This window comes from Rutidosis leptorrhynchoides, chromosome 7, assembly GCF_046630445.1.
Source record: "Rutidosis leptorrhynchoides isolate AG116_Rl617_1_P2 chromosome 7, CSIRO_AGI_Rlap_v1, whole genome shotgun sequence".
In the NCBI taxonomy this organism is placed as follows: Eukaryota; Viridiplantae; Streptophyta; class Magnoliopsida; order Asterales; family Asteraceae; genus Rutidosis; species Rutidosis leptorrhynchoides.
In genome coordinates, this window is record NC_092339.1 from 56,366,393 (window position 1) to 56,383,468 (window position 17,076).

The following is a 17,076-nucleotide window of genomic DNA, read 5'->3' on the forward strand; positions in this document are numbered from 1 at the left end:
TGATAATACACTTATTTAAGTAAGGAGTACAACTTTTTAAATATACTGGAGTACAACTTATTTCTCTTTTACTCCGTAGTAGAGAGGTTAATATAGCATAATAATATAATGACATATATAAAATGTAGGATATAAGAATGAGCCAATAGTCTAGTGGCTAATGACTCACTCTCCCTTAGGGGAGGTGAGGGTTCGATTCCCACTAGGTGAGGATTTTCCAAATAATTGGATCAAAAACATTTCTTACCGGGCCCAAATGATCCCTTGGTCCCACGCATGTGAAGATTGAAACAATGACAATGCAAGTTCGTTTATCGGGCTTGGCATGCTGTGGGGAATGGGTGATGGTGTTTCGTCAGGCTCCAGTGGGCTACCGGGAACCGCTAGATGGGTTGACAAAAGTCAACACAGGGCTAACATGTCCCTGCCGATACACATGTTTTGAAACAATAAAATGTAGGATATTTTCTTTTTGTTACCAAAGAGAGTAATAATACAATTTCATCCCTACCATGAAGTATCACTTATGACATCTTTCTCACATCGCGTTGTGGGGGTAAAGGGAGGAGGTTTTACCGTCCATGCCCTGTATGGGATTGGTACGGATTTCCTCCTGAGCACGCAGTGGGGTGGGAGGGGGGGGGTATAGCAACTACGGAAGATGATCGCGTGAGTGATTAAGTCCACTGGGTGATCCCCAACTAACTGTTATCTGAAAAAACATATTGTCTAATTTTCGGTATAAACAGGGAGATGATCCTTACACCGCCATTTTTAATATATCTAAGTAAATATACTTTAATGTGTTATACTACAATGTTTTAAAATATATTTGGTAATGTATGATTAAAAAGTAATATAGTGTAAAGATCATCGCTCTTAACAATAATCTAATATGAACATATATCTACTTTAATTAGTCCATCATTAATTCATCAAACCACTTTTAATTGCAATTCATTACAAACATTTAATAAAAAATCAAACAACCAAAAAACACTAATGATAATGTAACTTGGGATAGTCATCCTCCCAAAGCCAAAACATAATATCATCTCCATCATCTTCAAACAAAGCTTCCATTTCATTTCCATAAGAACAAAAGCCTAAAGATCCTGAAGAATTAATTCTCAAAATTTCGTCGTTTTTCACATCATTTTTAGCGCATTCGACACTCGTATCTTCTATAATCTTTTCTGTTTGTTCCTCTTCTTGAACACTCAAAATCCCATCTGATGAATTTGTAGCCCCACTTTCTAAAAACTTGCTAATATCCACTAACTCATCATCATCATCTTGAAATGTTGGACCCAATTCTTGATCTTCTGCGTCGTTTATGTTGACGGATACTGAATTTTTGTCCATTATTTCAATATTTGGTCTCTCTTTATTTAGTACTGTTTGTAGAGATGATTGATTGCTAGTATGTAGTGATGTTGACTTGACATGATGAACTGCATTATTCTTGTTATACTTTTTAGCAACACAACGACTTACACGACCAGTTCTTCGCTTTGTTTGTACAACGTTAGCTAAGTCGATTGTGGTTAATGACGAACTGTTTTTAGTTCTCAAAAATCTGTATATTTTGCGGCTTAAATGAGAATTCCAGTAGTTCTTGATCTCATTATCTGTTCGTCCAGGTAAATGGCTAGCTATCACAGACCATCTAAAAAAAATGTAAGTAAATATTTATTCATGATAATTCACTAAAAAAAAATATACAATACAGCTTTTCTATAAAGCTATATCTTCACATTTATGACTTTATTCTTTGAGAACGTATATCTAATGTGTAAGAGCGATAAATTTGTAATTCGTCAAATTTGAAATAAGCTTCACATATAGATAGTGTTCAAAATTTTGGTTGAGAAAGTGTGTTTCACTTGAACACAAATTAACATATAATAAATTGATATAGATTAACGACTATTTAGTGGGTTTTTTTTTTTTTTTTTTTTTTTTTTTTGTAGCCACTAATGAGGGCTTTAAAACGAACTAAAGCGAGTCCAAAATGGTTTAATGATGAATGAGATATCGCGTCTCAAAATTGCTAGTTTACTATAAAGAGGAAGTCTTTTGAAGGATGTGGAACTTATCTCACATAAGAATGGGAAAAAACTTATATGGAGTATATAAGTGAATAGCTATAAGCTATGTTAAGTTGTTATGCTGGGTTTTACTCTAGCTCCTATGTGCACTCAGGCAATTGTTCAAATTTGCTTTCACACCTAAAAGTGTGGTCATTTATGATTTTTAGGTGTGTGGGAGATTTAAGGCACTGCTTCCTATTTTTGCTTCCTATTTTTAGTAGCATATACAGATGTAGATTTTTTTGGCGAAAGACGAAAAATATTAACAAAAATATATATAAATGAAATTGAAAATCAACACGGTAAAAATTCAATATAAGAACCAAAAAAAGTAGCCAACCCAACAAACACACAAAGACCCTTTGTAATGCAAGGAATGCATCAGCGTGAGAAGGTGATGTGGCACCAAACCCACGCCCAAAAATGGAGGAATGGTGTGTGGGTTGGGGCATTGGTAGGGATGTGTGGGAAAGCAACACTAAAACTCACGAGTGTAGCTTTTGAATGGGTAATTGTAATTGGTTAATTTTTTTATCTTATTATTTTTATCCTATTTCTTTTCAACTTTCAATTATATTATATTTTATTACATCATCACAAAACTTCTCACACACAAATCAACTCGCACCACCATTACTTCACATTTTCAACTCACACCATCAAATCATAAAAAAAAAAAAAAATGCACATCACAAATTCACGTCCCTCCCCATTACAAATAGTCTAAACGATGAGCGATCAAAGAAACAACCTAACCTAAACTACAACCTTAACGACCAAGAGAATTGACAAAGAGACTAAGATTAACAAGGTTAACAAACTAAACAAAACTTTTTTTCAACATTACCTTCACACGAGCAATGTTAATAAACATATAGCGACAATATTGTTAGCAGAGTGTTAGGCCCATTATATTTAGCTTGGTTTAGGGCTAAGCCCATTGTAATGTTTTATATAAACTCTTGCTTGTACTGAGATTCATTATGCAAAATACATCACATTAATCTAAAAGAAGAGATCGGACTTAAGAGACAAACAAAAGTTCAATCGAATTTCATGTTAATTCAGTCGGATTGATCCACCGTACATATACGTCCCCTACATATGTACGTTATATATAGCTCGTAGTATAGTACTCCGTATGTAAAGTGGCTTTGAATTGCACATGGAATTGAATTTGTGTATATATTGGATCCATACGTGATTTGAAAATTAACCACTAAATCAAGATCGTATAGTACTTGTTGCATTGACTATTTAATCCCGATCACGAACATTGAGTACGTGAGGACCATATTTATACATGTGACTTTCTGCCACCAAAGCTGGAAATACATGCTCAAGTGAGTTAGTACCTTGAGGCTTTTAAATTTTTTTTATGAAAGTTTCGCTTTTTATATATTAAATTCTTTGTATATATTAAAATTATATTTTACGTACGCACAAAAAGTGACTTAGACCGAGTTTATGGCGCCTCAATACTTTGTTAATTACTCTCAGTATAAAAAAAGTGTCAACTTATTATTTAAATCTCGTCGAAATAATTGCTCACATAAAAAAAATAACTACTACTTTCGTCCTATAATTATTATTTCATTTGATTTTTTTTTCTTTTTAAAGACAAGTTGTTGGCATAAAATACTCTCATTTGCCACGGACGCACGCAATTCGGGCAGGAAACCGAACCGCATTACAGGGATCCGAACCTTAAACCATTCCGAGGGGCAGGCGGTCGGACCTGGGTCTTGAATACGGGTCGGTAAAACCTTCCTTGGGGCAATCCGGCTTCAAGAAATAAATCTCACAGATATTTTTAAAGAGAGAAACTTGAACTTGAGGCCCACCACCCCCATCCCAATGTACAAGTGCAAAGAGGTGAACAATTGTACTAATAGGGTGGATTCATTTGATTTTTTTCATGAATTTAAAACATATCACCAAATTGTCTAATTTCCCATTCAATTCTAATGAGTTATTTTATTCTAATTAAATAAGGTTGTTATAAATAACACTTGTTGATAAATTAATTGTCCTTTTGAATGTCACTTCCTTAATGATAAAAATGGTATAATAGAAACTTAATGAATTTTATTGTTATTTAGAATACTTCCTTAATAATAAAAATGGTATAATAGAAACTTAATGAATTTTTATTGTTATTTAGAATAAGGAAAAAAAATTTAGAGACAAATAAAAAATCTTAGGCAGGTGATCCTCACACACAATTTTTTGATCCATGTAAAACTAATTACCTATTATAAACTTAATTATATTTAAATTAATAATATAAGTTTAACTTCCTAAATTAATATTGGAGTATAACTGTAAGTTTATGAGATAAAAGTATACATAGATCAAAAAGTGGTGTATGAAGATCATTTCTCAAAATAATATAGGTAAAATTTTTTAGAATAGAGGAGTACTAATTAAATACTGTTAAACTCTATTTATTAATTACACTAAATAATTTATTTCTTTAATTAAATCAATTAAATTTACCTTCAATATAGGCAAAACTGAATTGTATCAATATATCTTATATCTTATATCTTATATCTTATATCTTTTATTATATCCAATAAAAATCAATAGGAAACAGTTTTTAGAGTTTGCTAAAAGATTATTGGTTAATGGGGGTATTTCCTGTTGTTATTTTTCTAAAGTTGAATATTTGAAGACGAAGGATAAGATAAAAATGAAACGTAGCAAAAGGAAATCAACAAAATTATAGCGAACACTTAATAATTTGTATATAAATAGAAATAGATTTAAGAAATAGTGAACAAATTACCTATTTCCCAATGATCCATGTAACTTGACAATGAGTTCTTCTTCTTCTGTAGTAATGTTTCCTCTCTTTAGATCACCTCTCAAATAATTAATCCATCTAAGTCTGCAACTTTTTCCGCATCTTAAAAGCCCTAGCTTCCAAAATTTGATCCACCAATTAATTAAAATTACGCTTTTATGTGCAGTAATCATAACTAGCTAACTAGATATTAAAAGTTCGGTTGTAAAAATATCTATATCTATATGATTCTTCATGTATTCGTTATTTCTTTTTCCTTTAACATATAGAAAACTGCTCGTTCACTAAAAGTCGAATTGATCTAACACGTAAAAACCATAGTAATTTAATTTGTTGTAGATACGTCGAACATATATTGATTGAACGATAAATTGTGTATTAATTGTAGATAACTGAGTGAAGTTAGTCGGTGATCGAATTAGGATATATGTACCTGCATTTTTGGGTAACGACCTCCAAGAACCCTCACCATTTGTTTGGATGTATTTGATCAAGGTCTCATCTTCTTCAGCAGTCCATCTTCCTTTCTTTAGTCCTTCCTTTTCACAACATGGTGCTCTTCCCATTTTTTATTATATAATTTATGTGAATGAAGTGTGTCTTGAAGAGTAATAGTATATAGTATAATAGTATAATAAAGTTACTAAAGAGAAAACCATATAGGAGCTAGGGTTGAGTGGAGATGAAACCTACCTATATAAATATATGAAACATGTTGTTACACGTAAATCAAATGGTTATTGTGACGACCCGGAAATTTCCGATCAAATTTAAACTTAATCTTATAATGATTCCGACACAATAAGCAAAATCTATTAAACCGAGTCTCAAAATGTTAGAACTATTTTTCAAGAATGCATTTGACCTTCAATTATTTCCGACGATTCACGAACACTAGTTGTAAATAAATATGTACATATAAATATAAATATATGTATATATACAATATTTTGAATTAATAACGTATACTTTAAATAGTAGAATAAAAAATGTAAAGTATGATACAAAAACAATCATGATGTTAATAAAACGAATCTATGTAAATATATATATATATATATATAATTTTTGTACACAATTAAGATACTATGTATATTGTATTAAATATTCGAACATGTTATATGAATATTATATAATTAATAATAGGTAATGTAATATATTAAATGTAATTAGAAGTTAAACATATAATATTAATATTAATATTTCCATTACTATCAATAATATCAACATGAATATCAAAATCAGTGTTAGTCATATTATTATTTTCAATAGATAATATAGGAAAGTTGATACGTATAAATTGTTGTGATGTTATTGTTATCATTAATAACATCATTATTATATTATAATGAGTAATAAAAGTTTGATTAAGATTATTATTATTATTATTTACTCATTATACTTATTATTAGTATTATTTTGTTATCAGTATTACATTATTTTGATATTTATTAAAAGAGTAATCATAATCTATAAAAAATAAATATAATTATCTAAATAAAAGAGAAATAAAAATAAAAATAAAAATATAAAAATATAGATATATAAAGATATATATAATAGGAAATCAGTATTGTTATTTATTATTATTAGTATTAGTATTTGTATTATTATTATTAATATTATTATTAATACATTTAATAATTATTAATTAATTAAAATTATTAATAATAGATTAAGAATCTGTTTCCTATCTTTGTCATGCTCGATATATTTTTCCTTGTTATCTATTTAACTCGTGATCCCTGGTCGACCTATCAGCATCATATATATCAATCAACTATCCTTTATGCTTACCAGAAACAATTTGCTACCTATCTGTTATATTATTTATTTTAAAGAAAAACTAACCGATACCCTGCTCGTGTCATGATTGAGTCAAAAACTCAAATTCAAATCGATTTTCGAAATTCAACAATGCAGATGTGTTAGGATACATGTAGTTGAACTATCTGCAAAGTTTCGAACCCTAATTCTTTCAATTAATCATGAATTTTCGAGTCAAAGTTTTGAAAATAAAAGTCAACCGAATTGAATATCAAGAAATTCGAGTTCATTATGATGTTTCAAGTGTAATTAGCGATTCCAATAGTTTCAAGGAGTGGATTACAATCTATTTTATGTTTTAACATTTGTCTAAAACTAGCTCGAAGTCAAAATCGAATTTTTTTTCTTCTTATATAGCGACGAGCAGGTGCTGAAGCATATGTATTTGTTTTTATTTATTTTCGTTTTGTTTTAATTAAATTAAACACTTAAACTAAATCTTTCTGTTTGTTATTAAATTTGAAAACGTATTCTGGTTATTTATCTGTTATGATTACATGGGTTTTAGCCGATTGGGTTATGAAGGAGAAGATGAGAAACAGATCTAAGGACATGATACATTTATTAGTTTCGGTATAATTACATAAAAGTATGGGCAGTACAATGGTTTAGAACGTTAGGAGGGAGCGTAAGGTCGCGGGTTCGAGTCCGGTCTGGGACATTTCTTTTTAGAAAAGCTTTATGAGGTAGTTTTCTAATTAATATTATTGTTATTATGATCATTATTATTATTGTTATTTTTATTTTAATTGTTATTATTATTATTATTATTATCATAATTATAAGTAGAGTAATCAATATTATTATTAATTATTAGTATAACTATTATTATTACCATTATTATTATTATTATGATTATTATTATTATTATTATTGTTAGTATTATAATTATTACTATCACCATTATCATGCTTAGATTTATAAATATTAAGACATAACTATTACTATTATTTTTATAAGTATTATTAATAGATGAGTAGGTTGTTTGGTTTTGTTTGTGTGTTTGTGGTTTTGTGGGTCTGTGTGGGTGTCTTCTTTCACTATGTTCTTTGCTCTTTGCTGGTTTGTTGTTTTTTTGTATGATTTTTTTGTTGTGAGACCTTTTTTTTTTCCTAGACCCATGCATAGATGGTGTAAGTTTTGACATGTGGGTTTCAATGTGTATGTATGGATGTTCGTGTTTGTATGTATGTATTGAAGTTTGTGCGCATGTTTATGTGTGTTTGTATGTATGTATTGAAGTTCGTGTTTGTTTGTATGTACGCTTGTTTTGCATTTCTGCTTGCCTATGATTGTTTTATGTATTTATGTACGTTTGTATGTTTATATGTATGTATTGTTATATGTTTGGTTGTATGTATATTCGTATGTTTGTATGTATATCCGTATGTTGGTATGTATATTCGTATGTTTGTATGTTTTATATCTATGTATGCGTATGTAGGTTTTCCCGTATGTATGCGTGTAGGTGGATATCTATGAATGTACGTTTGTATGTTTATGTAGGTTTGAGTAGATACGGTTTTATATATGTTTGTATGTTTATTTTTATAGACTGGCTTGCTATGATGTGATTTTATCTATTTGTGGACATATATGTTTATTTCTCATTTAGTGCCGCTTTACTTTATTCGTCATGTGCTCCGCAGTACACTCTAAGGTTTTTATTTTATTTTATACGGCGCTGTTTCAGGAGCCATCAGCAAGCGTCTACTTATTGGCGACTTGACTGTCGCTTAGAGCCTAAATCGAATTCCAGTCAACATTTTAAAACCCATGGAAATTTGTCCCACCATTTTCATGGCGTTGGCATTTTTTTTTTTTTTTTTTTTTTTTGGCCGGAGGTCCTTTGCAAGCAGTCTCTTTATCCGTCGAACATAAAGAGGAAGGACTTTCTCTACTCTTGTGAGTGTTTCACTCGGGGTAGTGAAATGACTTCTCTTTGTCCTAGGGTAGAGGAAGGATTGTCTACGTCTCACCCCCCCCATATCCTACAAGTGTGGGATTGGGTATTGTTGTTGTTGTTGTTGTTGTTGTTGTTGTTGTTGTTGTTGTTGTTGTATTAATATTATTATTAATTTTATCATTTAAGTATTATTAATATTATTACTATGAAAATAATAACATTTATTAGTAACTTCATTAATATTAGTGCTAGTATCATTTTATTAGTATTATTATTGGCATAAGTATTATTATTAATATTAATATTAACATTAATATTAATATGATTATCAATACTAGTACTGTTATTATTAGAGATTATTATAATTACTAGAATTATCATTACTTTAAATCTACCATTTTTATTAAAACTATTATTATTATTATTATTATTATTATTATTATTATTATTATTATTATTATTATTATTATTATTATTATTATTACAATTATTATTATTACTATTATTATACTTATTCTAATATTATTATAACTATTATTTTGCAAACACATATTATATTTAATATACATGATTTAAAATTATTAATACTTTTATTTATCTAAAATATACAAAAATGAATATATAATAAAATATATAAGATATTGATATAAAAATCACTAATAAAAATATATATAATTGTTCGATTACGATTATACGTTTTAATATATATATATATATATATATATATATATATATATATATATATATATATATATATATATACACAAATGATATAGGTTTGTGAATCCGAGGCCAACCCTGCATTATTCAATATAGTCATATGTATTTTTACTACAAAATACATTAGGTGAGTTTCATTTGCTTTTTTACCCTTTATATTTTTGGGCTGAGAATACATGCGCAATTTTTATAAATGTTTAACGAAATAGACACAAGTAATCGAAACTACATTATATGGTTGAATGATCGAAGCCAAATATGCCCCTTTTTACTTGGTAACCTAAGAATTAGTAAACCAGTCTACTAATTGACGCGAATCCTAAAGATAGATCTATTGGGCTCAACAAAACCCATCCGTTGTAGCGGACGCTTTAGTACTTCGATGTTGTTTTATCATGTCCGAAGGATTTTCCGGAATGATAGGGGATATTCTTATATGCATCTTGTTAATGTCGGTTACCAGGTGTTCAATCCATATGAATGATTTTTGTCTCTATGCATGAGACGTATATTTATGAGAATTGAAATATGAAATCTTGTGGTCTATTAAAATAATGAAATGATTATTTATGTTAAACTAATGAACTCACCAACCTTTTGGTTGACACTTTAAAGCATGTTTATTCTCAGGTATGAAAGAAATCTTCCGCTGTGCATTTGCTCATTTTAGAGATATTACTGGGAGTCATTCATGACATATTTCGAAAGACGTTGCATTCGAGTCGTTGAGTTCATCAAGATTATTATTAAGTCAAATATAGTTAGATGTATTATGAAATGGTATGCATAATGTCAACTTTCGATGAAAAGAAAGTTTGTCTTTTAAAAACGAATGCAATGTTTGTAAAATGTATCATATAGAGGTCAAATACCTCGCGATGTAACCAACTATTGTGAATCGTTTGTAATCGATATGGACTTCGTCCAGATGGATTAGGACGGGTCACTTCAGTTGGTATCAGAGCGGTGGTCTTAGTGAACCAGGTCTTGCATTAGTGTGTCTAACTGATAGTTTCTTAGATGCAATAATGAGTCTGGACTTCGACCGTGTCTGCATGTCAAAAGTTTTGCTTAACATTTCGTGTCGAAAATTACCTACTTATCATCCTTAGGAAATTACCTGCTTATCATTCCTATTCTAGACACATCTTACTACATTGATTGCATGAATAGTGTATAGACAAATTCATATCTTAGCGTATCTGTTACTGTAGACTTTATCTGACACTTTTCCTTAATTTCCTCCGTAATCTACGGGATCTTCTGTACTATATTAGATATTCTATATAATTAGAATATTATTCGATGATCGAAAATCATTTCATATCGAAAATCCTCTAACTGATCATAAGAGATTGATCCTACACCTAGCTTGGATTCCATTAGTTTCGGAAGCAATTTTGAGATGCGTATTGAAGTAGACTCCGAAGTCAATGAACCCGAAGTATCTCCAGGGTTTAGATATTTTTCTTTCTAGAGGAGATGGGGTGGGTCCGAGACTTACTCACTCGATGGAGAAATGAAGAAGGCGAGCCTTATCACGAACCAAACTTACCTCCTAACATCGGAGAAAACGATGTACTCACCGATGAACCTATGCGCAACACTGTATTCACCCTTCTTGCTAAAGTTTTCCACCTCGAAGGTCGCATTACTGCAATCTCAGAAAATATTCAACCTCTACTTTCGAATACCAATCGAAGGGGAATATTAGAAGAAGTTAGGGAACTTCGAATTGATAATCAAGATCTATCGAATCAGATGAGTAGATGGAAAAAAATGATAGAGGGTAGGATAGAAACCCTGACAAGAATGGTGCGTGATCTACAAGCTATACTTACTACACCAACCTCAGCACCAACAACATTTGTAGCACCGACAGCAACAGTACCACCATCAGCAGCACCAGCAGCATAACCAGTACCAATAACAACAACATCATCACACGTCTCAACCTCGCAATCTATACCTCAAGCATAATCATTGTTCTACGAATCGTTCTACATAAACTATCTTCGTCCTTCGTGACGATTATGTAATCTCTAATGTTTTAGAGATTATGTACTATAGTTCTAGCTGTAAATCTGATGAGTTTAATATCACATTGACTCATTAAATCCATGATTACGTCTGAAGAAAATATATATGTATATATGTTTTCATAAAGATTGTAATTAAAAGTTTTATTGTACGAACTGTTAATGGTGAAAATATTTTAACGGGTAGGTAATACCTGAGGAATATTTAGATTTCACATTAATAAGTACACTGTACATTCTTTCAAATTTAATTCAACAGTCATTTACTATCCTATTTACAACCACCGATATACGTATCCGTTCACCACAGAATAACCTTTTTCATTCAATTTCATATTTGGATTTTGATCTATCAGAATCCAACAAGTGGCATAATGAAGAAAACATTGGACAAAAATAAAATTTGTTAGAAACAAACAAATTAACCATGAGAAAATTTTGTTAAGAATCCACGCTAACAAAATCCTAGCTAACTGTTCCTAGCTAACTGTTAATTCATTATTACATTTTTTTATCGCAATTTATTTATCGCAGTTTATATTCTCGCAATTTTATTTATCGTCATTTAATTTCTGTATTTATTTTACGCACTTTAAATATCGGGACACGTATACAAGGTTTTGACATATCATGTCGACATATATATATATATATATATATATATATATATATATATATATATATATATATATATATATATATATATATATATATATATATATATATATATATATATAATTTGGAATTACCATAGACACTCTATATGCAGTAATGACCGAGTTAGCTATACAGGGTTGAGGTTGATTCTACAATAATATATATACTTTGAGTTGTGATCGAGTCTGAGACATGTACACGGGTCACGACACGTATTAATTAATTCGAATATTATATATTAAACTATATATGAATTATTAAACTGTTAATTGTGGACTATCGACTGTGGACTAATAACATGGACAATTAAAATGAATTAAAATATTGATTATAACATATGAAACTAAATAATTCTTCAAGTTTGCCACTTAAGTTCATCTTAAACCTCATCTATATCTCGACGATTTCAATCTGCGTTCAAACCTTTCATAATTCTTGAAAACACCACAATCGAGAGGATGAACCGCACTTCATCTACGAAAGAAGAGATTGATGCATATAGTTATGCACTTAAAAACACTCGGAACTTGAGTAAACGTTTAACACGTATCTTTATTAGCTCCTTTGGCGTTGTTATTCTCGAAAATAACTTTACAATCCCTTTTCAAGGTAGTCAACTTTGTCACAGCTCCAGCAAATCAACTTCGACTTTTCAATCGTACTAATCTTATTATAACCTTGATGTATACGATTGCCTTTTTCGTCATCGTTACCGGAGAACCTTTTATATTCCACCATATTACCAGCAAATGTACCAGCAACCTCGTCGCTTCTTGGTTTAAATCTCTTCGACAAATCACTAAATTTATCTATTGAAATCTCATCATGTACTCATCCGCATCTTGTAACAAGAATTGCCATACCAATTACCGGGAATCAACAAATCTGTATTGTGAGTCTCGCAACGTTTCCACATCAACAGTTATATGTATCCATATAATATTTATCTCTTAGAACTATGATCTTCCATTCTGAAATTCTGAAAAGCACCCAGTCTGCGAAATAATACTCTGAATTTTGAAAAGCTGAATGAAGCAACAAAAACTGTAAACGATCTCAACAGCCAAAAGCTGATGATAAAGAATTGTATGTTGGCAAAGCTCAGAAAAAGTTTGAAACTGAAAAACTGATTGAACAAACTAAGAAGGAGTCTCTGAACAAATCACAAGGACTAAACTTATACATTAAGAATCCTGATGATTCTGTTTCTGATAAAATCTTTAGCGAATACATTGCTTCTGACTCCAAACTCTTGCGAACAAATTTTCTTCACCATCCTTCGATATTAGAAATTCCAAGATATCATCGTATCTTTCATTATAAATATCCTACATATTCCTGAAGATATTTTCATAACTATTCTTATCTGAAATCAAGAATCTCTTCGTGCTATCAGTGTTACATCATATAGAAACTGTTTGTTTCTATATTCTGTAAACTTTCGAGATTAAAATATGAATGTTATTGAAGTAATGTTGGGAACTGATGCATGAGTTAGTATAATATAATGACACTTGATCAACGTGATTATATTACAGTAAGTCATGCTGAGTTTCTAATAAAACGTGATGATTCACAGACCATAATGTCATCATGTGCCATGTTACACGACTCTTACATTCTACCTAATCTATAAACATATCAAGAACATATTTTCTTGATAGTTATATCTTTTCTCCTGAATTCTGGTAATATAACCTATCAAGATCGTGCTAATACATTCTTTTTTGTTTAGAACATGATGTTTATCCGAAATTCTATAATTACGAATTCTGGACCGTTACTCGTTTTACTAGAGGTCGAGAGGATAATAAAAAGGCAAAGAGCTCCAAAATATAAGAGAAAATATAAAGCCCAATAACAACACGGAGGTTACAAACCGTGGATATTAATACGAACAGCAACATAAAGACACGGTAAAATTAAGAATAATATCACCCTAAGGTAATAGTAGAAGTAAACAGATTTTTCTGGTGAAAGATTGAAAAGAAGGATGACAGAAGTGATAATTAGAAAAATATCAAGGATTAGAAAGGGATTAAGCATTTTCACAATCTTTTGGGTGTATGAACTAAGAAAGAAAGTATAGGAATGGTGAGAAAAAAGGGAATGAAAGAACTTAATTTATAATGGAAATATCAGGCAGAGTAATCGAAGAAAATCACCGTATTTAATTATAGAGATCTTAATTTCTTTATTCGCCGAAGAATCAAATCTTTTAAATTTTGAAGATTTTCTTTAATTCCTTGATTTTCGGAAATCAACCGTGACTACGACACCAGACAAGACAGATCTGCATTTTCTCATTTCATTCTTTTGTGATATCTTCAGCCTTACGCTTCGAGTATCGAGTTATTTTATCTATGATACTCAATGTTGATAAAATCTTATTTTTAACTTATATTCGTCATGAAAATATTTTTATTGTTAACCATGACCACCTCACTCAAATTTCGGGACGAAATTTCTTTAACGGGTAGGTACTGTGACGACCCGGAAATTTCCGATCAAATTTAAACTTAATCTTATAATGATTCCGACACGATAAGCAAAGTCTATTAAACCGAGTCTCAAAATGTTAGAACTATTTTTCAAGAATGCATTTGACCTTCAATTATTTCTGACGATTCACGAACACTAGTTGTAAATAAATATGTAGATATAAATATAAATATATGTATATATACAATATTTTGAATTAATAATGTATACTTTAAATAGTAGAATCAAAAATGTAAAGTATGATACAAAAACAATCATGTTGTTAATAAAACGAATCTATGTATATATATATATATATATATATATATATATATATATATATATATATATATATATATATATATAATTTTTGTACACAATTAAGATACTATGTATATTGTATTAAATATTCGAACATGTTATATGAATATTATATAATTAATAATAGGTAATGTAATATATTAAATGTAATAAGAAGTTAAACATATAATATTAATATTAATATTTCCATTACTATCAATAATATCAACATGAATATCAAAATCAGTGTTAGTCATATTATTATTTTCAATAGATAATATAGGAAAGTTGATACATATAAATTGTTGTGATGTTATTGTTATCATTAATAACATCATTATTATATTATAATGAGTAATAAAAGTTTGATTAAGATTATTATTATTATTATTATTTACTCATTATACTTATTATTAGTATTATTTTGTTATCAGTATTACATTATTTTGATATTTATTAAAAGAGTAATCATAATCTATAAAAAATAAATATACTTATCTAAATAAAAGAGAAATACAAATAAAAATATAAATATAAATATATAGATATATACAAATATATATAATAGGAAATCAGTATTGTTATTTATTATTATTAGTATTAGTATTTGTATTATTATTATTAATATTATTATTAATACATTTAATAATTATTAATTAATTAAAATTATTAATAACAGATTAAGAATATGTTTCCTATCTTTGTCATGCTCGATATATTTTTCCTTGTTATCTATTTAACTCGTGATCCCTGGTCGACCTATCAGCATCATATATATCAATCAACTATCCTTTATGCTTACCAGAAACAATCTGCTACCTATCTGTTATATTATTTATTTTAAAGAAAAACCAACCGATACCCTGCTCGTGTCATGTTTGAGTCAAAAACTCAAATTCAAATCGATTTTTGAAATTCAACAATGCAGATGTATTAGGATACATGTAGTTGAACTATCTGCAAAGTTTCGAACCCTAATTCTTTCAATTAATCATGAATTTTCGAGTCAAAGTTTTGAAAATAAAAGTCAACCGAATTGAATATCAAGAAATTCGAGTTGATTATGATGTTTCAAGTGTAATTAGCGATTCCAATAGTTTCAAGGAGTGGATTATAATCTATTTTATGTTTTAACATTTGTCTAAAACTAGCTCGAAGTCAAAATCGAATTTTTTTCCTTATATAGCGACGAGCAGGTGCTGAAGCATATGTATTTGTTTTTATTTATTTTCGTTTTGTTTTAATTAAATTAAACACTTAAACTAAATCTTTCTATTTGTTATTAAATTTGAAAATGTATTCTGGTTATTTATCTGTTATGATTACATGGGTGTTAGCCGATTGGGTTATGAAGGAGAAGATGAGAAACAGATCTAAGGACATGATACATTTATTAGTTTCGGTATAATTACAGAAAAGTATGGGCAGTACAATGGTTTAGAACGTTAGGAGGGAGCGTAAGGTCGCGGATTCGAGTCCGGTCTGGGACATTTCTTTTTAGAAAAGCTTTATGAGCTAGTTTTCTAACTAATATTATTATTATTGTTATTATGATCATAATTATTGTTGTTATTATTATTTTAATTGTTATTATTATTATTATTATTATTATCATAATTATAAGTAGAGTAATCATTATTATTATTAATTATTAGTATAACTATTATTATTACCATTATTATTATTATTATGATTATTATTATTATTATTATTATTATTATTATTATTATTATTATTGTTATTATTATAATTATCACTATCACCATTATCATGCTTAGATTTATAAATACTAAGACATAACTATTACTATTATTTTTATAAGTATTATTAATATTATTATTAATTTTATCATTTAAGTATTATTAATATTATTACTATGAAAATAATAACATTTATTAGTAAGTTCATTAATATTAGTGCTAGTATCATTTTATTAGTATTATTATTGGCATAAGTATTATTATTAATATTAACATTAATATTAATATGATTATCAATACTAGTACTGTTATTATTAGAGATTATTATAATTACTAAAAGTATCATTACTTTAAATCTACCATTTTTATTAAAACTATTATTGTTGCTACTATTATTATTATTATTATTATTATTATTATTATTATTATTATTATTATTATTATTATTATTATTATTATTATTATTATTATTATTATTAGTATTACAATTATTATTATTACTATTATTATACTTATTCTAATAGTATTATAACTATTATTTTGC

The 17,076-nt window shown here is 28.7% G+C and overlaps 1 protein-coding gene across 1 annotated transcript; it reads right to left on the minus strand.

The window, feature by feature from the left end:
- Positions 1 to 999: 999 nt before the first annotated feature.
- On the minus strand, positions 1,000 to 5,468 carry LOC139859258 (uncharacterized). Its single transcript, XM_071848054.1, has 3 exons — positions 5,336 to 5,468; positions 4,885 to 5,014; positions 1,000 to 1,669 (listed from the first exon to the last, which is right to left on the minus strand). The coding sequence occupies exons 1-3, from the start codon at positions 5,466 to 5,468 to the stop codon at positions 1,000 to 1,002; spliced, it is 933 nt and encodes a 310-aa protein (XP_071704155.1).
- Positions 5,469 to 17,076: the final 11,608 nt, after the last annotated feature.